This window comes from Larimichthys crocea, chromosome XVI, assembly GCF_000972845.2.
Source record: "Larimichthys crocea isolate SSNF chromosome XVI, L_crocea_2.0, whole genome shotgun sequence".
NCBI lineage: Eukaryota > Metazoa > Chordata > Actinopteri > Sciaenidae > Larimichthys > Larimichthys crocea.
This window is the reverse complement of record NC_040026.1, coordinates 21,160,926-21,185,208: the sequence shown is the minus strand read 5'-3', so window position 1 is coordinate 21,185,208 and position 24,283 is coordinate 21,160,926. Positions and strand designations below refer to the sequence as shown.

Here is a 24,283-nt window from a genome sequence, read left to right as displayed (position 1 = left end):
CCAAAAGAACCGGCTCTCCAAAAAGAGCCGAAATTCCCATCACTAGTCTGCAGTCAGAGTAGTGGGTGTGTCGTTCGTTAACGTGTCGTTCAATTTGAACTAATCTTTTATATATGACTCGGGAGTAATCTCAGTGAGTGATTCGGAGTACATTTCCCTCGCCACATGGCAGCTGCATAAGCTCAGTCAGGACTGGAAACTAGTGGTCGGCGGATCGATCTAAAATATCGATAGTATTGATACCAACGTTACTATCAGTATTGATCAATACTTTTTGTGTTAAGGAACATTCGTATTATATTTGCATTCCAAATTTGCATATTGATGATGCATTCACTTCATAAATTATGATGCATTGCTCTCCCCTACACTAAAGTAAATAAACTGGTTTAAAAAAAAAAAAAAAAAAAAAGGATCGGTATTGGTATCGGCAATACTGGCCCCTTATTTACTTGGTATTGGCTTTGGTACATGAGCCGAAAAAGAAGCAGCACTTGGACCCATTTTTTAAAAAAAAATTGAAAACACAAAGGCAGAATGTAGAATTTTGCAAAGCCAAGCTGTCGTATTGAGCAGGATCCACAAACAACCTTCACAGACACGAGTACTGTGCATCCAACATTCAATACCTGTTCTTTTTTTTTTTAAAAAAAGGTTTTATAGGTGTTTCTATCTGCTTTGTGTTGCAGTTGTTCTACAAGCAAGTTAGTAATTTTTACTTTTAAATACTTCAGTACAAAGGATGTATTGAACATATACATTATATATGTGTACACATACAAATCACAAGTCAAATAAGTGCTAAATTTGGCTGAATTGTGAAAGGTATAATGAAGTAAAGTGAAGAGCTGTTTGGGAGCTGAAAGAGCCGACTCTTTTTAGTGAGTCAAATGACATGACTCCATAAAAAGAACCGAACTTCCCATCACTGCTGCAGTCAGAGGTGGTTTAACGGTCATGCGTCATCCGTACGTTGAGACGTTGGTGAGACGTTGAGAAAAGCGCGGGAATAGCGCCATCTTCCGGAGAATATATAATATTTTTGGTTTTATAATTCATTTTCTGGTCAAATGTAAATAGTTTATCTTGCGTAAAATGGCGAAACGTTTCTTTAGTCCTCCAAATGAAAGTATAAGTTTGAAGTTTCGGGAAGCGCCGTTTGAGCTGCTCACAGATTTCCTGGTTAACCTCAACACAAGAAACAAAGATAAGCTCGACGGTTTGTCGAAATGCAGCGGGAACTTTAAAGATGAACGACTGGTGGGTAAGTAACTTCACTAATGCCACAGAGAGCTAATGATATATAACGGCAACAGTTTGTATTTTACATTTTAGCCCCCTAACAGACGGTTATAGCCGTTATAAAGACCTTTCTTTAAAAATTCCATTTACTTATTAAGGCTTAATAAGTATCATTGGAAACACCTGTTGACCCTCATAACTGGCTGCTGTGACAAAGCTCTATTAGTATGTAGTATTTTCCTTTTAACCTGGAGATTTTACAGCTGTACTCCACTACTATAAATAAAATAAATATACAGAAGAAAGTCATGCTGGATCGAAGGAGTTGTTCATGATGGATGTCAACTTTGCTAACTTCCTCTTCTATCCCCTACTTTCTCTACGGTACTGTTTTTCAAACTATGGTACGACCTATGACCTCCCTGTAGTGGTATGTGGATACATTTCTGAACTCAAACATGTTACACTATCGAAACACGACAAGATTTCTCATTAAAGAAAAACTACGGGTTCGCCTGGAATGTAGTTTAAAATAAGTTTCCTGAAATATTTGGTGTCGATATCCTGATACGTTGTCACATTCTCTCATACATGAGCTCAGAAGTGTCAAACAGATCGTAAGCAGAGGTACAAAAATAGTTGGTTCGAAAACTCTGCAGTCATGGCTCCAAACGGGAGAAATCAGGAATCAGGAGAACCGTTTTCCAACAATCAAAGCTCTTGTTCTTGAACTGGTTTCATTCAGGATTCAGCAGTCAACAATAAAATAATCTTCCTGTAGGTAAATCACCTCCTCATGTGTAAACTGTCGCTGTAATGTCAGTCAGTCATGATGGTGGTACAAGTCTTGTTGACCGGTTTGTTGAGTCTTCCAACTCCCCTGCAGAGACCACCACAGTGTCATAGAAAGTTTCTCCAAGAATCTCCATATCCACTCCCTGGATGTTCACCGGTGTGGTCTGGTCTCCTTCGTCATGCGGGCGTTGATGTGAAAGGTGGTCGAGATCACACCAGCTGACGAAGTCTTGGTGGTCTATATTTTTAAAACATAATCTGTTGCTGCTAGCGTACTGTATATAAACAGTGATTTTATTAGTAGACTTTGTGCTTTCATGCTGTAATTATTTGTTTCATCCTGCTATAGCTTTAATAATTTTATCAGCAGGTCTTTGAATGGCCCGCTAAGCTTCACTGTACCCTGTCATCACTCTGAGGTCTCTCACACACCTGGGATTGTGAGGCCTGTTATTATGGAGGCCAGATCTCCATATAACCTCCTCAAAGGAGCAGCTGTCAGCGCCTCCACCGACAAACCCTGCCAGTGACGAGGAGCAGATGGAAAGCAGTGTTAATGACTTCTAATGAACATCCATATGCTTTCTTTTTGTCCACACGGAAGCTAAAATATAATTTATTTATTTAGATAAACAAACGTAGAAGTTCTGTCACCTGCAAAAACACACTTTAGTTTCTTTCAATAGAAAAACTGTCCAGTCACGATACAGTTTGGCTGGCGTTGGCTGGTGGGTGGTGTTGAGAACGCAGCATGGTTGTGATTCAGTGTTAAATGTTTAACTTGCACGGCTCTCAGCTGTTATTTCAAAACTAAGTACAAAGAAAAGAGAGTAAAGAGTATTAAATCATGGATTTCCTTTTCCTGTCTTTGTTGGATCATCAGGGCCTGTGTGTTATTTTATCCCATCATCGAGAAGACGATTTGTACCTTGATAAATGATTCAAGATATGACCGCAAGTAGCTCATAAACGCCAATGAATAAGCAATAATATCTGCAGAATATTTCATTTTATAGTTTTTACAATAAGACATGAGATATCTCTCGCTTGAGTCACTTTGGATACGATTGCCCAAACATATTTACTACCTCACAAACTCTTTTCTGCAAATGTATTTTGTTTGTTTATAGTATTTATTCTCGGGGAGCTTCTTTCTGTTTTGTTCTCTGCTGCTGTTAACGCCCTGCATCTCTCTCTGGTGTTACTCAGAGTACATCTTCCTGATGACTAAAGAGCTAAGACTCGATCCACTCACTGGATACCACGCTGTTGAATTACTCCAAAGGTAAGGAGGTAGCAGCACATTTCATTTTCCCTCCCACACCTTGCATTATATCAGCTCAGCCATGCCTTTATGGGAATCATTTTCTCCTCCAGATTCATGGTCAGGCACCTTACAGATATGTTGACCGCACCCTCACCTCCAGGCGCGGCTGCTGATCCACCGAGAAGTTTGGAGGATGCTCTGTTCGACAAACTGAAGAAGAAGTTCCCCCTCATCATCTTCTCCTGCGTGCAACTTGCAAGCAAACTGTCTCTGCACAGTCATGTCAGTCCTGCGATGAATAACTGTCAATTCCCTGTGACTAGAAATATAATAATGTCCTACAAATTTCCAAATATTCCTCTAGATAATCGACAACAACACTGCTGTACGCTTTCTGCATTCACTCGGGCACAGTGTCTCCAAGCAGACTCTTGTGGAATCAGAGCTGATGGTGTTAAAGGGGCTTGAGTTCAGACTAAATCCACCTAACCCTCTGACATATGTGGAAATCCTGCTGGAGGTGCTTGGTAAGATCATATTTGAACACAGAGCAACTTATGTGAATTTATACATACATATATATTCATTGAACGGCTGCACTAACTTTAAACTTTCGTAGCACATAACAGGCCATCCATCCCCCTGGAGCACCTGTATCACCTGTGCCACTACGTTCTGCAGTTCATCAGCCTGCACAGGACCGCCATCTTCGACTCCTTGTTAGCGACCACCACTCAAAGTGTCAGCCCGTCTGGGGAACAGAGGTATGACATTCCTCTTTCAGCCACATTTTCACATTTTTTTGTGACAGCTGGTCACCGTCATGGTGAAGCAGACAAGCTGCTGGATTGGCAGCTGGGTAGACTGCAAGCAGCTGGGAACTGTCCACGTTATTTTGGCTTCTCATGTTTCTCATGGCTCGAAACACCCTGGAAGGCTGTTGTCAATATTAAAGTTATTGATGATAGCTGCTTTAATGCTAAGTTAACTTTCTGCAAACAGAGAGAAGTTTGTGACAGTGACTGAAGACTACATGCTTCTTGGTGTTGGCGTCATCGCTGTGGCCTCGTTCATCCTCTATGGCCGAGAATGGAAACAGGTGAAGGACTTATTATAACGCTTGTTATCAGTGTTTTAAACTGTACACATAATATGTAGCCGCATGAAAGCTCCTTTAAGTTAACGTTAGTGTGTATTTAATCTGTCACAGACACTTTCGTACAGACTGCTGTTGTGTTTTCATGCATTGTAGATGGTGGGAGAACTGAGTCACATCACAGGAATCTCAAGGAGGAGCATCAGCGATTACGCTCACGTGACACTGATGCACATTGTTAGAGGCAGCTTCCCTCTAACATCAACTTGAGTCCTGATAACACTCACTCACTGAACACTCTTTATACTATTGTTTATGATTAAAGATGCTTTATAGCTGCAGAACGTGTACTCTGCCCCTCAGTGAGACGACTGGATCCTTGTTATGACAGTGAACTTTATAAACCAGAGCTTAATCTTACTTCTCACATTGATCTGCTCACTTAAGTTAGATTCATGGTGGTTTATTATAATACTCATTTATTTTATTTCACATTAGATGTTACAAAATGGAGCTCAGCTGAAGATCAAGGCTCAGGCGGCCGGGGATTCCTCCAGTCCCTCATTCTTCTGAATCTCCTCCCTATGTAGCGAAACAATGATCGCAGTGCACCCTGAGGAAAGAATCAACACCACTTGCTTTAAAATTCTCATACAAAAATAAGTTCTTCTGTTTATCATATATCATGTATTCTGAGCGAAAATACGTTGACTAATTAGGTCAAACAAAATTGGGTTGTTCTGCGTCGGTTTACCTTTTTCTCTTTTTTATTTTCGCTGCAAAACCGAGCCAAGTCAAATGTAGCCACATCCAGTATTAGTATATTTCTACAAACTTCACACAAGCCGGCAACCGGGGCCCGGCGCTCTGTAAAAGTGGACACAGTAAACATGCAGTCGACCACTTTGGGATTATATCTCCCTTGTCAATGTAATAGTATCGAACCACCAAGAAATTCTACTCACTCGACTGCAGCTTTACCAGGATCCATCTCTTCAGGCATTCAAGGTGAATGTACTTCATGCTTCCCTTACACCGGCAGGGCGACACCAGCGGGTTTTCTGGTGAATTATCGTTGCAGTAACAGATCCGACACACGTTCTCCTCTTTTGATAAGTCAACTGATGGCCTACAGAGAGCAGGAGGTGACACAATTCAGCTGTTATATTAGAGATGTTATACCCCCATGCCTTTATACACATCTGAGTCAGGATAATGTCTTTGAGAACTTTTAATTTGCCAGTATATTATTAAAAAGTCACGCAGATAAGCAGTGAATCGTCTTATGATCACCTTTGTTTGGGTCTGCATACGATGTCTTTGCTGCTGTCTTTTAGATGCTGGTGGGTGTATTCGGCGGCAGCAGCTCCTCCTGGGTCTTCTTCACGCTCTTGACTGTGTACGAGCACTTTCTTGTCCACATTTGGATTATGAATCTGTGCAGAGGTACTTGCAGCGCAGGCATGATCAGAAGACTGGAGTGTGGAAATGATGCTGGTTCCTGGTGTCTGAACATCCTTCTCCTCCTCCTTCTTATTCTCCTTCTCCTTCTCCTGTGACTTGACAGGCACAGGAGACCGGATCTGCCAGTAGCTGGGCCTGAATGTAAGGGCCGGGCTTGTTGGTGACGCTCGTCTTTGCATGCTTCTTTCTTTCTCAGGTTGACTTATTTGCTGCTGGAGACGACCATCACGATAAAGAGGTGCTCCGCCTGGACACTGTGATGTGCCTAACTGTAAACTGAGACACTCGGGAGACGGGATACGGGGGGTGGAGACTGAGCTTAATGGAGACATTGTCCGTAGAAAGGAGATAATTTTACTGCGTGTTTGTGTGTAAAGCCTGATGTCTGATAGGTCATCATCTGTCTTTTTCTCTTCAGATTCCCAGGACGATGTATTCGACGTGGAAAGATGTGGGGCGGCGGTGGCACCTTTCGGGGAGGGCAGAGCCAAAACACCGAAGGGACGCTTGGCGTCTGTGATCCTGTCAACGTTTGTTTTGGTGGAAAGGTGTTTCATCTTTCTCTTCAGGTTGCCTTGGCTTTGTGTTTGCTTGCTTGCTTCCCCATGGGTGGATCCATTTAATACTCTGTCCGTCACACGCTCAGACCTGCGCTTGCGGCGACGCTGACAATTATTACCTTGGAAAAAAAGGGGAGATGCAAAAAAAAAAAAACTTGCAATAAAAACACGGCATCAAATGGCTAATGTTATGAAAAAGCATAAAAGCTTAAACACCAGGTGGTGAGAAAAACTGTCCGGATGCACTCCTGCCATAACCTGCAGCGCAAAATGTATCCTAGAAAACCTACATCTGGATGCCAGAGGGGCCTTTACTCTGTCAGGAATCTTTGAAGTCTGTGCCAGCTCTTCAGTCTGGGTGCCCTGGGCTCCTCTGGAGATATCTTGAAGGCAGGACACGGAGCCTTTATTCCTTGAGCCCCTCGGCTCAGACGAAGCACTTTTCCCAGAGCTGCAGGGGGACGACTGCAGGTGGCAAGTGAAGAGGTTTCGGAGTGTTAGACTCTCTTAAAAAGCTGTATTACTCGAGGGCGTTGGATGCTGTTGTAATGAACTGTGGTAATAAGCTGTGAGTATATTCCACTTCCATAAGCTCATAACTGTTATTGTTATGCAACTTCCACTTACCCGATGGCTCCAATTGTGTTCTCTCCTTCTTCTTCTTCTTCTCCTAGGCATATTTAACATCGCTGAGGATTTCTGAGCACCCTGTCGCTCCATCTTTTGAGATACGAAGCTGAAACACAAAATAGTTTACAGTGTCTGAGACAGGTGTATCCATTGTCAGGTGTATTGACTCTATGTGGTAGGTAATGTTGCAACCTCAGACTAGCAGGTGTTGTTGGGTTTTAAACCAAAATATAAATATAAAGTGTTAAACTACAGAGCCTCTCAAGTCCCAAAAGGTAATAGTATTTTATCCCTGCACAAGAAAATAATCTCTTAACAGCTTCAGATGCACACAGCCACCTAATCAAGTTTTATTTCCACCTCGATTGTCATATCACAATATGAAGGATGTTTTAAATATGAGCCACGAGTATTCACAGTCGGTTTTGTTAATGCGAACTGTAAAACTAAAAAAGTGCAGGCCACTACGCTACAATGACTGTATGTACTGTACTCCTTGACAGATGTAATATCAAAAATTATTGTTTATTTATTGTATTATTGCAGCAGCAACATGAAAGACTTTGTAATGCAACTAAACTGTGATTCTCCACTTAATGTGACTGACACTTGACCAACCTGAACAACCCAGTGAAAAGACAAATAAGAAGTTTGAATTTCAACATCTTTAGTTTAGTTACATTTTATCTTGTGCACACAAGATAAATAACTCTAATGTTACTATCAGTGCCAAATACAGTGAATACATATGATAACTCCTTATTAATCATTCATAAATATGCAGCTGTACTCACTCTTTAGATGGCTGAAGCTGAAGAAAGTCACTCTCAGGAAGGTGAAGCTGACTGACCCTGCACTGTTTTTGTCCAAACGACGCGTTTCCATGGAGACGCGTAACGTTAACGTGCGTTTTTAAACTGACACGTTTACATTCAAATTTCCCGCGTACTAAACGTGCACGTGACGTTTTTTTAAATAAGCTAACCTCAGTTTACACTTTTCCTTCGACGATATGTTGTTTTAATTTTGTCATTCTGGAAAATAAAGTCCTTTTTTTTTTTTTTTTAAAGGTAGGTAGTTGGCATATCTCCTCCTCGGCAATGGTTGCTATGCTTACTGTTGCTATGTATGTATGTTTGTATAGCTAGATTCGGAGCAGTTAGCTGCGGTTATGCTATGATAACACACAAAAGAGTAAAAATAATGTCACAGAGGTGAAAGAAGTACTCTGATCTTTTACTTGAGTACAAATAATTCAAATACCACAGTGTAAAAATACTCTCTTATTAGTAAAAGTACTCATTATGCAGAATAATCACACATATTACTGGATTATAGTTATTGATACATTTTAATGTTGCAGCTGAAAGTATTGAAATTACTTTAAACATCTGGGTAGCTTGTAAATTCCCCCCCTAGGATCAATAAAGTCATATCTTATTACCATAGGGCTGCAACTAACCTTTTATTTTAATGATTAATCAATCTGTCGATCATTTTCTTGATTAATCGATTAGTTGTGTGGATGACTCGTGACCCAAAGCCCAAGGTGACATCCTCACATCTCTTGTTTTGTCCACAACCTAAAGATACAGTTTACTGTCTGAAGAAACGAGAACATATTATTATATTATAATAGAAAAAATAGATTTTACACATTTTCTTTAAAAAAAAATGACTCAAAATTATTAATTGATTTTTAAAATAGTTGCCGATTAATGTAATAGTTGACAATTAATTGATGATACGTTGCAGCTCTGTACTAATAATAACACATGATATGTGTGTTTTTAATCTGAATCTGCAACGGTATCAAATAAATGTAGTGGAGTGAGAAGTACGTCCTATGAATAATTTTCACCTTGTGGGTCGCATGCTGAGAACATAACACAAATTTCTGTCTTGATCTCTGCTCCCTCCTCACCATCATAAATCAGAGACTGTGATCTTCCAGTCTGACATTGACTTCCATCACACAGAGCTGTGCCGAGAGCGAGAGCTCCAGTAGATTAGCAGAAGATCCAGAGCCAGGCTCCCATTGAGTCACTGTCTTACTTCTCTAGCTCCCCACGACTCTGCTGATCTCCCTGCAATCTTAAGTTAGGCCCCATTAATCTTACCTCAGCTTGCAGTCAGTTAAAGGCAGAGTGGGCTGCACACTCACCTTTACTCTTTTCATTCTTTATATTTAGACGGAGGGGAAAGTACGAGGGAAGACAGAGACAGAGGAAGCGCTGGCAGGATTTGATTCAGTGCCAGTGGAAGCATGTGTGTTTTCAGAGGTTGGCTATCCGTGACCATCTCGTCCATCAAACTCGAGCTAACATGAACCCTGCGGCAGAGCCAGTTTCCGGGGCCTTCCCTTTGGTGGGTTTTTGTTATGTCTGCCAACTGAAAGATATCTTCAGTTACGTCACTTACAAGCTGCAATGTCTGATGTTGGCATGTCTTAATCCTGTCAAATATGTAGGATAGGATTACTTTATTTCTTAAAGGTCCAGTGTGAAAGATTTGCAACTTCACCACTAGCTGTCACTAAATCCTACACACTGGACCTTGTTAAGACTTAACTGAGTTACAGCAAACAGAGAGAATGTTCCTCCTACTGGCAGGACAATAACTAAAACTATATATATGAAATAAATATACATATTACACTGTGAACAACAAATTTACCAAATGTTGTACAAGGTTGTTCGTTTGCCAGGAAAAAGAAGATTTAGCTGATTGTTTCAGTAGACCCAACAGATTTTAATACAGCTTCTTGACAGGATGTAGAAGATATACAAATCAGACTTGCTTGAGAACTAAATATTTTATTTATTCTATCTTTATTTAATCAGAGAGCCTCAATGAAGAGAGACCTGAGAACAAGAAACATTCACACAAACACAATCAACAGAAAGAAACGACACAGTAAACAAAGAATTTACAAGAATCACAAAAAAAACATCAGCTAATAAAACTTTAAAATCTCCAAGACTCGAGTTTAAGGGCAGTTCATTCCATGTAAATGGTCCGTAGTACCTGAAACAAGTTCTGCCAACATTAGTGAGGGATATCTAAGGTTAGGTAGTTAATAGAAGTACACACAGTACTAGATTTAAATGAGAGTAGAGATGTAGAGAGGTAGTTTTATTTAACAGTAGAGCCTTTTTATCCTTAACTGAACTGATTGCAAAAAAGAGAGTTCTTTAAAGGTCCAGTGTGTTTAAGGGTATCTATTGACAGGAGTAAAATATCATATTCATAACTCTGTTTAAATATAAATTGGTGTGTTTATGTTACCTTAGAATGGGCCCTGTATATCTACAGAGGGACCGGGTCCACTTCCATGGAGAATTATTGACTATTGACTACGGTAACTCGATCGGGGAGGCCTCTATTTTCAGAATCAGGCAGATATGGAAATTAATATTTATAACTATGATTTCATGCATGTATTATCACCTGAAAATAAAAATCTTTTTGTTTTTGTGACTTAGAAACTTTTATATCTACACTTGGAGCCGGACCGCACAAACCGGCCGTTTAAAGTGATGTTTCTTCTTTACACTAAGAAGGCGAGGGTGATGTGAGGAGACTGCAATGCAGCACCACTAAATGCAACTAAATCCTACACACTGGACCTTTAAATATTTTAATGTAAATGATCATTTATTGCACTTTAACAAACTACAAATACTATTTACACTAAATTCTGGGAAGAACTTGATAATAAGTAGTTATTTGAAGGACTGCCATGAAGAAGGTTCTGACCTGAACCTTTATTTTTAAGGGTGAACCATGTCTCAGTGCCAACTGAAAAAGAAGTGGCTACTGTATAATATGTGAACATGTGCAGTTAAGCGCATCGGAATACTGGTTGCGAATTAATCACATGATAAGTAGATTACGGCTAATACCAAATAAGCACATTATCATCCACTTAATAATGAGTATGAATCAGCACTAATGCTGTAGTAGATAAAGAAAAAATACAATGAGCAGCAGTCTTTATAACAACAACAACCACAAGTATAATCAATATAAAGTGTACATTCTCTGCACCCCATCAGCAAACTATGATATATTAAATGCATGCATTCATTTAAAAAGTCAGCTGAGGGCTGTTTAGCTCATAAGCAACAAGCAAGCACCGCGTGTAGTTCATCTGACTCCATACGGCAGCCCTGATTGTAATTCTGGCTGATGGGTCTGTAATTTTATTGACAGACTGAGGAGGAGGTCAGGATAATGTCTGACACTGGACAACCTCTTCTCCATCTATCATTGCAGAATGTCAGACGCCATGATCTGCCGGGGAGAGGGATTGAAGTTTGATTGGCATCGACCTTGTTTCTGTTGAATAATTATGAATGATTTAGGTATTAGTGCCTTCTCTCATCATAAATAATGCATTAAGCCTCCCACCCCCCACTGTATGTTTGTTCCTGTGCTGCTGCCCGCCTGTTCATCTGCGTCAAGCGACAAAATAAAACACCGCAAATAAGATCAGCGACCACCACTAATACATTATAAATGATGTATTTTCATGCACATTTTCAAGCTGTATTTGGAGTTTGTTTTGCGCATTTTGCACCAGGCGTGGCAAAAAAATTGCACATGTTTTATTTTGAAATTTAACACCGGAAGTCTCATATTTGATGGATTCAACCGGCTTGACCCTGTGATCGGCAGGTCAGCGCTCCATGTTGCGGGAGCTGCGTGGCACTGGGCACCGACACACACACTCACACACACTTTACTTGTGAGTGGCTCCGACACTTGGCACGTTTGTCCAGCCGAGGAGTCTGTCAGCTCCCCGGGGCGCTGCTGCCACTACCTGCTGCAGGAGGTGGAGGACCGGAGCGAGCTTGTTCACCCCCTCCTCCTCCTCCTCCTCCAACGGGTGTCGCTGTACTGTGACTCTTCGTCTCCTGCATCCAGACTGCTGTTTGATCGGTGCAGTTATTTTCAGTGTCACTCGCTCTGAAGCTATTTCGGACCCCGGTTGGAAACGTGCAGACTCGGGAGGAGGGGGTGCTGAATCTGGATTGAGGGAGCCGCACGGAGCGCTGCAGCAAGACTCGGTTACCGGAGCAGAGGCAGCAGCAGCAGCAGCAGCAGCAGCAGAGGAGGCACGGATGTGATGCCAAATCAGAGCAGAAAAAACAAAGCTTCAAGTCTCGGAAAGGTAACATACCCTTTCTCTACAGCTCTTGTGCACATTGTAAAGTTTATTTATAATAATGATACATATATGTGTGTGTTTGGAGGGTGCCAGGCTCTTGCAGCAGCCAATCTATAACCTATAATGCTTATATCTTCCCTCTGCTCAAAGGCAAAGCCCAGCCAGCCTGCTTAGCCAATAAACCCCCCCCAGCAGTGTTTAATGAGATAGTCTTAGCTGCTCTTTTCTGCACAGTAACATGCATGTTTTTGTCAGCAACATGTTGAACAGTGCAACACATTGTTTTCACCCTCTGTCATGTACATTTTAAAGGATAGACAGGCCTTGCTGTATCTAACAAGGTGAATGGATATTTATACCCATATGCTGGAGTTACATATACTTATCCTCTGTGTAAACCTATATTTAAGACATGCACTCGCTGTATATAAGAGGGGGTTGCCCACCCAGACAACAAGCTGTCCATAAAGTGAAGAGGTTTATATGGAAGAAGCTGTTCTTACTTGTTCAATGGCTCGAGGCCAGCACCTACCTCACTCTGCACAGCCTATTATCTGACATCTGGTCCTTCTCGACAGGGACTTATGTGGTAATAGTATGTTTCAACAAAGGCTGTTAATCTGTGTAATGCCTGTTGTTTGGGAAAGGGGGGGAAAACGCTTATTTCCCTATGATCACCATTCAGGACTTTTATATGGTGGAAACTGAATCTGAGATGTTGTTTTGGATCAGTTGTGTGGTATTTGTGAAGCGACATGTCATTTTTAGAGCATAGCTTACACACACTTGTACATCCAACACCTTCAGAGCATTTATCAGAAAAATAGGTCTGCAGACTGCTAAGGTTTGGGCTCCAGTACTCATGGTTTTTGTATGAGGCTGGAGATGACTGCTGCTGCCGCCGTCTTGCTTTAAAAAAAAAATTCAAGTTCTTGGTTGTCAGCTCGGCTCGGCGTAGATAAAAGACAGTCATCCTCAAAGCGTTCTCTCAAACACATCAGTGACATGCGCTAGTTTTCTTCTCTTCTCCTGCTATCCCAACTCCTCACACACATCTGAGAGTTCACAGCGTTGGAGGTTTTCCATTATGAGATCATGATGTTTTTCTTTCTGTCACAAAAGTTTTTGTCTTTCACTGCTTATCTTTCTTGTAGCTCTGGAGGTGGTGGTGGTGGGGGGTAGTGACAAGGCCTTGTTTTCCACAGTCCGAGCCAACACAGTCCCTCCTGTCACACTCTCAGACAGACCAAAGGTCAAAACAAAAAGATTGCTAAAGGGTGAACTGAAGTCGTCAGAAGAAAAGGCTTCAGTTTCACACGGTACTTGAAGAAATGTACAGTATAAATAAAAGATGCCTTGAATAAAAAACTGACACTAAAAGCTCAGCACGCCGGCACCAGATGTAATTTATTATTCACAGTAATTATATGATTAATCATGAAGCCCTAATTGAGTGAAATTCGGTTAAATGTGATCTCAGTTTGTGTCTCGGTGGTCAATCCTCAATAGAAATTTCCACCCTAAAACGCCAAATCACTTAAAGAATGACTTCAGCCTTTATTGATGGTTTATTGGTAATTTTTTTAAAGATTCAATGCAATGACGATTAGTTGTGTAACACTGACAAAGATATCCTCACTCCCTTTATGCACCAGGCCTCAGCTAAGAATAGCACACTGGGGGGTGTCTGTCCTCCCAGGAAGAGCAACGGCATCAAGAGCCCTAAAACAGTGCAGTAGATTGATCGGTGAACAAAACAACACTAAAGGAGACAGATGTTTATTTCCTGTTTACATCCGACAAACAATGTTTTTGTTGTTTTTTTACTGCATTCATGTGAGTAAAAGTTATAATGCTGCACATGTTTCACTCTGAATTATCCTAAAATAATGAATTTATCATATTTTAAAGGTTGTAGTTAGAAGAGTTAATGCCAAGGTTGGACAAAGTGGCTGTGGTGCCTAAAACTGCAGTTCCTCTTCTCGTCCACTTGAGGCTGCCTCCAGAAGTGAGTCAGTCTCCATAAGTCCCCATGTTCAAATGTCCAACTTCACAGCAGAAATAAACATGTTTACAGCCTGGTACAAAAAACAGTTTTGGTCTCTGTAGCTAATTTCCCCGTTCATGACAACTGTACTGAGGGTGAATTTATATACAACTCACCTGTTCACATTATATTAAGGCTTATATTAATGTTTTATCATTGTAGCCATGACGATGAAGGTCCCCTAACCTTAACAAGGCACTTATTATAATCCAAATCATGATCTTTGTGTTTAACTGGAAGGTTCAGACAAAAGGTGTCTATCAGGAAACGCTTGTACACGACGCACAAACAATAATTTGTTGTTGACTTGTTGATACAGCTGTTGTAGCAGACACAGAATTGGCAGTTTCTCTGCAGACAATAGCCGAGATAGAACATAACGTAATGCAGCTATGGATCAGATCGACTTTTTCTTGAGCATTAAACATCTTGTTTTAGCATGCACACCGTTTTTTCAACCTTATTCCACTGCTGAAATGTTCAGAAACATTCTTATTCACTGAGAGTGTTTAATGAAAATATGGAAAGTCGTTGATTAAATCAGGAGTGGACACACAAAGACAAATAACAGCACGTTGTCACGTATTGAGTTTTATAGGATGATATAATATTGTTAAAGATTAAACTTTTATCTTTTCCTTTTAATGTGTCACCAGCAGCTGTTTTATAGCCCGTTTTATACAACTTATACTAGTAAAAAAATATATATCAGACACTCTTCTCTAAAGTGGTTGGAGTTAATTAAAAGACTTCTAACCGCACAGCAGTGTTTGACTGCTGCTTAAGATATGAGAAAAAAAAGGTCTGTTGTTTAATGAGGTAAAACAGCTCTGTTGGTGTGCATCCATGACCGAGCCAAGACATCACCGGGTGTCTCGCTCTGAATCGTATCAGCTCTGAAAACGCCAGATTATTTCCTGTACAGGGGGAATAAAGGTGTCGTCCTGGGGGATATTTTTTGATTCATTTCACTGAGCGCTGAGGGAAATGACACTCTTTATGCTGTTTTAATCAGGGGAGAGCAGTCAGGAGAAAACAGGAGAGCCTGTTGGAAAAGAAGAAAACGCTTGGCTCTTTAGTTCTGCATGTATGTGTGCATGTACATGTGCATCATGAATAGCGTGATCATCAGTTTTATAAAAGAAAATGCAGAGTACAGGGAATTGAAATTGATATTTTGGTCGTAATTTATTTCCCTGTTGGCTTGTAAGTCAATTCTGGGGTCCAGGAATGGCCAGTCATTTTAGAAATGAAGGCCCCAGCAGTAGAGAAACACCAGCAGCAGCTTTGTTAACATGTAGAGACATCTGTGGATAAAGATATTACTGATAGCCTGAAAAACGCCTCATTTGGAAGAGACAACGGCAAGCTGAACTCCCTTTAATGAGGGACGGATTCTCCCTGGGCATGTCCCTCATTTTCAGTGTGGCCCTTTTTGATTTTGTAGTAATAACGTGGAAAAAGGCGTCTTCTTTAGCGGATCATTCTTTCTTGTTAGTGAATAGGAGCGGAGGTAGGCTTTAATCTCTTTTGTCACCCGTACTGCTGGGAGTCGGTGACGGTTATGAAGTTGTGATGGGTACATTTTGACTGTTGTACCTCGCTGCCTTTGACTACAGATGAAGATGTTTGCGCTAGTTATCATCCCTCTGCTGCTGCAGCTCGGTCTCGACACTATTCAGGGTATCGTCTGTCACAAATACCACTTTATATAGCTACATGTGGCTTTGTTATCGCTGGCGCTTTCAGATGCAACAACAATGTGTTAGTATTTTCAATATGTGCTGTTTGTATGGGATCTATGGTTTCAAACCTCGACCAAAATAGATCCAAAGAAAGTTGCTGGGGAGGCTGTTGTATTTCTTGTACATGTTGTTGCCTGTTTCTCTTCAAAGGAGCTGGATATACACCTTTCAAAGAATCCAGCAGCTCAACGAAAAAAATACAGCGCAGGATCAAAGTGCTTTAGTGTTTTCGTCTGCTACATACAAGGGAGGCTATTATATATATATATATATATATATATAGGCCTAGATACAGTTTCATAACTAAACAGGAGCGCAGCATCAATATATTATAACTCAAAGGTCCAGTGTGCCAGATTTAGGGGGCTATTTTTACATAATCTGTCAGGAGTGGTATAAAATAATCATACGTATGTTTGAATTTATGTATAATCACCTGAAAATAAGAATATTTCTTACCTTAGAATGAATATTTCATATCTACACATGCCACGGATCCTCTTCAACAGTGTACCGTAGTTTATCTTTCATGCTCGTAAGGAGAGAGTGAGGCGAGGGGTTGCAGTCAACAACTACACTGCTAAATGCCACTGAATACTACAGCCAGAAGCATGTGTTCAGTTGCCATGTGTTGTTGTTTAACAGATCATTTTAGTAGTGACACTACGATATGTCCTAAAGTCTAATATTTATACCTTCTTCTTCTATTTCCTTCACTGCGTTTCATTTTTATCCATGCTTTTCTGTTAAAATCATGCAAAAACCTCTGCTTTGTAATGAATTACATGCTAATTTAGCCACTAATAGAACCAATAAATGACCTCAGTCTGCACAACATCAACCCGTGGAATCCAAATTACAAAGGCTACTACTACTTCAACTAATTCTGTATTTTAATAATCATAATCATGACTGACTTGCTGACACACTGCGCCTGCACTGTGAACAATAAACAACGCTTTGGAAAGCCACTTGGTGCGAACGGAGTGCAGCTGCTGACTGAAGTTGCCTGTGAACCCTCCTCCGCAAGTGTTTTCTTCTTCTTGGCACGTTTGCGTGGATGCAGGAAATTATCCTTAAAAAGCTAATAAGGCCTGAAAAGATGCTGACATGTAACGACATGTTCAAAATTGATGTGATTTGTGCAAACGTGGCTCGAGACCAGAGAGCCAGAGTTCTTGCTGAGCTCGGGGGGATGTGTGCGAAGTCATTTCTTCCCATTTCCCACGTAGTTTGCGCTGATATATTTCATACCGGCAGTTACTGCTGTGACTGGAGTCTCTGAGCTTGTTGCTGCATTGCAGCTTTAATGAAATCAAGTTAATCACTCCTCTCTGGACAAGTGGGAAGTGTTACATGCATTCTTTTTTATGTGTGCTACCTCCTAAATTACATGACATTACCTGATTCTGCCAAGATGGCTGGGCTGTTAGATAACATAGATTGGATATGCGGCTGTATCCAATCAGTCTGCCACTCAAACTTTCCTCCAGGGGAACCAAAGATCCCTGTTAGCCTATTAGACAGCTGCTTGAGCCAACCCCAGCTGCTGAAGGCAGATGAATGGCAGAGTATTCATCAGGCTTGAAAGCTTGCGACAACAGCCATGATACCGACAACCTTCAATTTGCAATGTTGTTTAGAGCAACCAGTGACCTCTGTCACCCCGGCTTGATGGTGGAAGTAGTTCTACACCCACCAGGTAGTGTCTCTTTCTGTGCACATCCTCACATCGCCTCACTTACTCTCTGCTGTCGCTGTTAGCGGAATAACAGGGACTTTGCAGTTTGTCATGAAAGCTGTGCATGCTATAATGGCTTTCTCCAAGACAGATAGGGTTACCACCATGTCACCTACTTAATGCTTATACATCGACACTGCTGCTGCCAAGGCTTTGTAACGCGATCCGTAGGCTGGCGTGAAGTTGGTCAATGAAACACTAGTGCTCTGTCATATCTAAATAGCTCCACTGTTGGGTTAGCAGTGGGAGATGGGCCCCTGCTCTGTGATGTGAAGTGCCATTAATGGGTTAATTTGATTATAATTTGCTCAGGCATTTCTGTGTCTGTAGAACATAGGAGAGACGTTGTTGTCAATAACAGCTGCTTCCATTGGCTTTGTGTGCTAAAACAGGGTGTGACGGCGAGTGTAGGAGTGTAGGAGAAAAGGATTTTTATGAAAAGTAACATTGTTTTGAGTCTGGACCAACCCAGTTTTTCAATGATGCCCTTTGTGTCGAGGATAAATACACGGCTGTAAATCATAATCTTTTATCGGTTTAAGGAAAATACTTCCAACAGCTGCCATTCCTTTCCTATTAAGTTCACTGTTTTGTCAACTAAGTGAAGAATGAACGTTTTAATCTCAAAAAGTCCGATTGCATCTCTCCGTGGAGTGAGCTAATAGCCACACTGTAAAAATAAAACTGTTGTTTTTAAGGTAAAAAAACTGGCAGCTGATTGCTTACCGTAATAAATGTGGTTAAACTTTTTCTAATATTACGGTAAATAGATATAAGTACTGTTGATATCGCGTATAAGGTTGGTGTTTTATTCCATATTTAAAAAATTTCTGTAGATTTTACAGCGAAAAATTGTCAAACCATGACTGTAAAACAACGTAAAATATTCCATTAAATATTACGATGTTTTACTGTACAATTAACAGTGTCTAATATAAAATACTGCTTTATTTATTTTTTTATTTCATGGCATATTTTACGTCATTACTGTCATAATTTGGCTGTTTTTTTTTACAGTGCAGCAAGACGCGAGTTCACACTGTGGTCAGGCAGAGCGAGCTAAATCTGGTTGTTTACCACCGCTGTTTGAATTATTCACAGTTTTGTTCTCACATTCTTTGAGATAATGACATTAGTTTCTTATCGGGTGTCAGTCGGGTGTTCCATCATTATGTTTGTGATATCAAATCCTTCCCTTGATCATTTAACACCATCAAAGAGTCTGCTCGGTTCCACATCTCTGTGCTAATATGATCTTTATGAACAGAGGAAAATCTGTTGTCTCCAGTCGAAACACTGTGTCCAGCTCACTTTGGTTGTTTTTTTTTTCTTCTTCTTCTTCAGTAATGCCAGTCTCGAAGTGGGGAGTCATTGATTATCACTGACAGAAAATCAATTGATGGCAATTTTAAAAATCAATTAATTGTTTCAGGCAGTTTATCAAATAAAAAAATGCCAACCATCTGTAGAACCGGGCTTTTCAAATTAGAGGATTTCCGGCGCTGACTTTTGCCCTGATAAAGGTCAAGAACGGTTGGATTTTTAAATCAATATGTCTGACTAAATAAAGGCTTTTGATATCACTTTTTCTCCTCGCTCTGAAGAACCACCTCTTGTCTGAAGTGGATTAACTACAAGCGAAACTGAAACTGAATCCCTTTTTTTAATGGTCCAGTGTGTCGGTGAATTTGCGGACTGCAACCAAATGAATACTCTCCCGTGCCTCACCCACTCCTTCCAGGAAAAACACTGGTTGTAAAATACACATAAAAAATCAAATGCCATATCTAGATCAGAGTTTGGTTTGTCTGTTCTGACTCCATGGAAGAGGACCTGCTCTCACTGCAGACAAAGGTCTCATATATGGACAACAAATACACAACAATTCTTATTTTCATGTTATTATACACTAATGAAAACATACTAATGAACATTATACTCAATTCCTGCCAATAAATACTTACCTTAAAGTGTTGCTGGGATGAATCAGTGAGATTGCTTGTAAGAAAAAGTTAGTTGCAGTCATTCTAATTTAACTTGTGTGTTCCTGTGGTTCAAGGAAAAGAAGATTAAATACAGTGGTATGCAGCGGGAAAATAATGAGAAGAAAATTAGGCATTGGTGGTCTTTTTGTTGTGCAGTCACTGTTAAGTAGATTAAACTATTTTAGCTGCTTAAGCTTCTATAAACCAAACAAGTAGCTCAATATTTGTGGGTTGCAAAGCCCACAAAAAGCATACTTCTCAGGCATGTACTTATTTTATTGGGGGATAACACAGTTACACATTGACTGCGCCTTACTGAACATGTTGAATCCAGTGCCTGAACATTTTGGTCAAATGAATCAAATCTAAGTGAAATGGCCCTCGCTCTGTGTACTGTCAGTGTGGAGCCCTGTAATGCTACGTGGCATAGTATGCAGGCTATTTTTAAGACTTGTTTTAGCCTGACTATTGTATTTTACTCAAGGCCAAGATGTTTTTTTTTCTTTTTTTTTCCCCAGCCACACACTTGTAAATTTCAAAAAAGAAAGTGCATCCAGATCAAAAAGATGTACTCAGTTTTCTGAGTTCATCCAAATGTCAGATTACTGACCACAACACTCGCAGCTGCACGGGTTTGCAAATGAAAAGTTTCAGCTCTAGCTTTACTGTGGGAACTACAGTACTGTAGTGCACTCAGTATAATGTATAATGCACTTTGTACAACACAGGATTGTAAAAAATTGTGTTTATGTTCTGTATGAACAAAAATGCAAAACCTTTCTGAAGATTTCCAGTTTTCTTTCCACATACAAAGTGGCCTTGTTTCAAGTCTATACACAGCACTAGGGCCAGTCACCACAATATGTCCTTGTTCAGGCATGAGAGTCAATTGTGTTTGCATTCAGAACATGGAGTCCTCTCTGAGTCTGTCTAAAAATACTCCATACCACCTCTGCCCTAAACTACACACCAAGGGGCAAGAATAATGAGGAGCTGCACGTGGCTAGATGAGAAAACATGCAAACATGCAGCACTAAGCGGAGCTCATTGTGTTTCTTCAAGAGTGAAAGAACTAACTAAGATGGTAATTCAGACAACTGTTGGAGCCTCTTGTGTAAACATGGCAGCTTATGTTGGATAAAAATGATCTGATGTTAGTTACAATTTGCAAAAGCCAACTTTAAACTGAACTACATATATTCCAACGCACGGGTTAGAAGTGTAGGCCTGTTATTTACACACCTACTGTTCACTGCTCAGTCCTTCTATCTCTGGTTTTCAGCAATGCAGCTCTCAATAACTCCAAAACCGATGCACCGTTAATCAATGTCTCTGGAGCCTGATGCTATAAACATGCTACTTTTCTTAGCATGTTTTGACACCGCCCTCTTGATTGACTGAGCTTTATCTGAAGTTTCCGCAGCAAATACCACAGACAGTATAAAGAATGGGCGGCGTATGCGTGGCGTTACCCACAAGTTTCTAAAGAGCCATTCTGAAGCTCAAAATCTGTGGCTCTGGGTGCCGTCATCTTGAAAGTCTTCAGCCTCCTCTTTAAAAAATAGTAAAGACATGGTTGCTTGAACAAACCATCTGTAACGGCACCCACCTGTCAATCAGAGCGTCCACACTCTTAATTCTGCGTAACTTTAAGCCTTAATATAATCTGAACAGGTGAGTTGTATATAGATTAACCCTCAGTACAGTTGTCATGAACGGGGAATTAGAAACAGTTTTTTGTAGCAGGCTGTAAACATGATTATTTCTGCTGTGGACATTTGAACATGGGGACTTATGGAGACTGACTCACTTCTGGAGCCAGCCTCAAGTGGTCGCTTGAGGAATTACAGTCTTTGACACTTGCGCATTGGCTTCACTTCATAGCCATGGAGGTTGCCACTTGCAAAATATAAATATAGCTCGGCCTCCCTTTGAACCCAAACTCTTCAAGTGGGTACTAGATTAGCTGAAGGACAGCTGCGTGAGTTGTATGCTGTTTTTATGCAGATTAAATATACGGTATGTCAACATCAATTCATCATGCCGGTTGAATCTGTTTTTAATTTTGTCTATCTATCTGCTTATGTGCTGAGCCTTGCTCTAATATATGAGGTAAAGACTCACTTCTTTTGATGATCCCAAGGCTACGTGCTTTTTAAAAATGCTTTTGAACCGTGTGTTATCGAAAATACAAAGAGGAAGGAAGCATGTCTGATACAGTTGCTTGCTTGAACGTCAGCACAGTCTTTCCTCAAGTTCAGGGTCAGCCAGTTTCACAGTGGGCGACAGGAAGCCAGAGGGACTGGCATCTCTAAATGCCTAATGAGCCTCTAATTGATATCCAGCTGAAAACCCCACGGAGTGTTAATGCCAGTTTTAAAGAAACTATATTAGGTTCCCTCTTCATTTAGCCAACAAGACATAGGAGGCCCTGAAGCATACATTTTTAACTTAGAGTCACAGAGCTGACGACACGGTTAGTGAAACTGTTACACAAACTCGCACGTTTATACATACTGAGTACGTCTGGTCTTACACCCACCAGAAAAATGAACTCTTTTATTAATATGGTCAGTTTTTATGACTCCTCCAGCTGTATGTCTGGAATCTAAACATAAAGAGAAAGGCAGAAACATATTTCACTTGAGGCATGTGGACTGGCTAATATTCCCATCATGTCCCGCTCTTTTATTAGATGTAACTGCTGTAATGAGATGGATTTTTTTAAGAAAGGGGGCTAATCTTAGGCAATGCTTTAAACCAGCTCCTGAACCATATCCCATTCTCCACGCTTTGAAGGCTCCAGCCTCTCTGCCAGGACAGCTTTTCCCGACTGTATTTGCCTAAATGTTTCATTCATCTTGATCAGTGCTGAAGAAGATCAAGCCAGTGCTCGAAATAGCTCTGGCAGACTCTTCATGCTTTGTCGAGTGCAGACGGCAGATGGCACAAGATTGTGAAGGTTAGTATTGTTTAAAGTCAATCCGTGTTAATTCTGTGAGCTCGGATAATGGATTGACACCCTGTCATTCAAACCTGTACCTGCCACTTAAAGCGCAGACACCTGCCAGTCTGCCGCTCAGATGTGTTATTTTCATTTCTTAGGATACAAATGGTGAGGATGGATTCTTTATGAGTAGGTGTTGGAGGCGGTTGTGTCGTTCAACAGATTTCCTTTAGCCTTGGCAGACCAAAACCTTTGTGTTTGGTCGGTACAGAGTGCTTTTCAGACTCTTTCTGTCGGTTCACCGGTCTGTCGGCAACATTAGCGACATGTTATAATGAGCCAAGGTCTCGGCACAAGAAGCAGCATTTCTCATTTTAGGGCAAGGATGAAAGGGCATCTGTGCTTAAAGGATGCTGAAGCAGGTGAAAAGAAAAAAGAGTGTTTTGCTGGTTTAGGCCAGACTGTCACATTAGAAATTCCATTTTGGTCTTTGAAGAGTAATGCGAGAAGCAGCCCAGCAGTACTTACACATTCAATTCAAGGGGAAAAGCCTCGTGTCTGCTGATGAGTGGATCTGTGAAGGTAGTCGACTAATCGGCTTGACGCGTCACCTCATTTGTTTCCAGTGTGAACAGGTGACACAGTTCACTGTACACCGCCTGCAAATTAACAGCGAAAAAACTACTCAATGCGGTGCGGTGCAAGCGAATCATCTCTCAAAACATTTTGGGTTTGCAGGTAAAGGACGGATCAGCGCTATGAATAAAACGGAGGGGTGGAAGTTGACAAATTCACCTGGAAGTTCTGTAGTGGGATTTTTTTTTTGGGATCTTTACTCATGCCTTGCCTTCAAATCATCACATAAGTTGTTGGAGGACATTGTAGGTTGTTTGTTTACACACTGTTTGCTAATGAACATGGAAAACGTGATGAATGAGAAGTGGCGGAAGCGATGTTGTGGGATTTGTCGATGCAAGTCTTCAACTTGACATGCCATCGCTGTTCATTTTGTGCTACGTTCATGTGAACACATTGGAGAAGATTTGAGACGACCATTTTTGGAGGAGCTTGAATGATATTTTACAGTTTTACAGTGCAGTGTCAGCAGTATTACGGATGTTGTGCTGGACTGGACTGTTGTGGGGAAGGCAAAACTCTCGATTTTCCAGTCCATCTTTGGTCATGAGCTTTGGGTAGTGACTGAAAGGACAAGATGGCGAATACAAGTGGCCGAAATGAGCTTTCTCCGTAGAGTGGCTAGGCTCAGCCTTGGAGATGGGGTGAGGAGCTTCGACATCCGGAGGGAGCTCGGAGTATGTTGAAAGGAGCCAGCTGAGGTTGTTCGTTTCTGGACGCCTTCCTTTGGAGGCGTTCTTGACAGGTCCAACTGGGAGGAGGCCCAGAACTTTCTGGAGGGATTACATAGCTCATCTAAAAATGACTTAAGATCCCCCCAGGAAGACCTGGAACGTCCAGCTAAACCTGCTGGCACCACGACTCAACCATGGATAGGTGGAAGAAGATGGATGGATTGACTTTGTACAGCCAAATGTTCGATCTTGATGTCAAGTAATTTAGCTATGAATATTTT

The 24,283-nt window shown here is 41.0% G+C and overlaps 3 protein-coding genes across 10 annotated transcripts in view; 2 read left to right on the top strand and 1 right to left on the bottom strand.

Moving 5' to 3' along the window:
- Positions 1 to 929: 929 nt before the first annotated feature.
- On the top strand, positions 930 to 4,776 carry cntd1 (cyclin N-terminal domain containing 1). Its single transcript, XM_010742760.3, has 7 exons — positions 930 to 1,264; positions 3,247 to 3,322; positions 3,415 to 3,586; positions 3,669 to 3,831; positions 3,924 to 4,068; positions 4,307 to 4,403; positions 4,557 to 4,776. The coding sequence occupies exons 1-7, from the start codon at positions 1,096 to 1,098 to the stop codon at positions 4,668 to 4,670; spliced, it is 936 nt and encodes a 311-aa protein (XP_010741062.3). The 5' UTR covers positions 930 to 1,095; the 3' UTR covers positions 4,671 to 4,776.
- Positions 4,777 to 4,847: 71 nt separating this feature from the next.
- On the bottom strand, positions 4,848 to 7,981 carry LOC104928472 (uncharacterized). Its single transcript, XM_027289061.1, has 6 exons — positions 7,849 to 7,981; positions 7,052 to 7,160; positions 6,715 to 6,889; positions 5,694 to 6,543; positions 5,366 to 5,529; positions 4,848 to 5,013 (listed from the first exon to the last, which is right to left on the bottom strand). The coding sequence occupies exons 2-6, from the start codon at positions 7,142 to 7,144 to the stop codon at positions 4,934 to 4,936; spliced, it is 1,362 nt and encodes a 453-aa protein (XP_027144862.1). The 5' UTR covers positions 7,145 to 7,160; positions 7,849 to 7,981; the 3' UTR covers positions 4,848 to 4,933.
- Positions 7,863 to 24,283, top strand: part of tanc2b (tetratricopeptide repeat, ankyrin repeat and coiled-coil containing 2b) — a 136,134-nt gene continuing 119,713 nt past the window's right edge. For 5 of the 8 annotated variants that reach the window (XM_019262803.2, XM_019262802.2, XM_019262800.2 and 2 more), the window contains exon 1: positions 11,694 to 12,230. The gene's annotated coding sequence lies outside the window, so the exon portion shown is untranslated. Of the gene's footprint in view, positions 7,959 to 9,246; positions 9,422 to 11,693; positions 12,231 to 24,283 lie in introns of those variants that run through there. The other 3 variants (XM_019262806.2, XM_019262801.2, XM_027289030.1) reach the window with 2 other exon arrangements.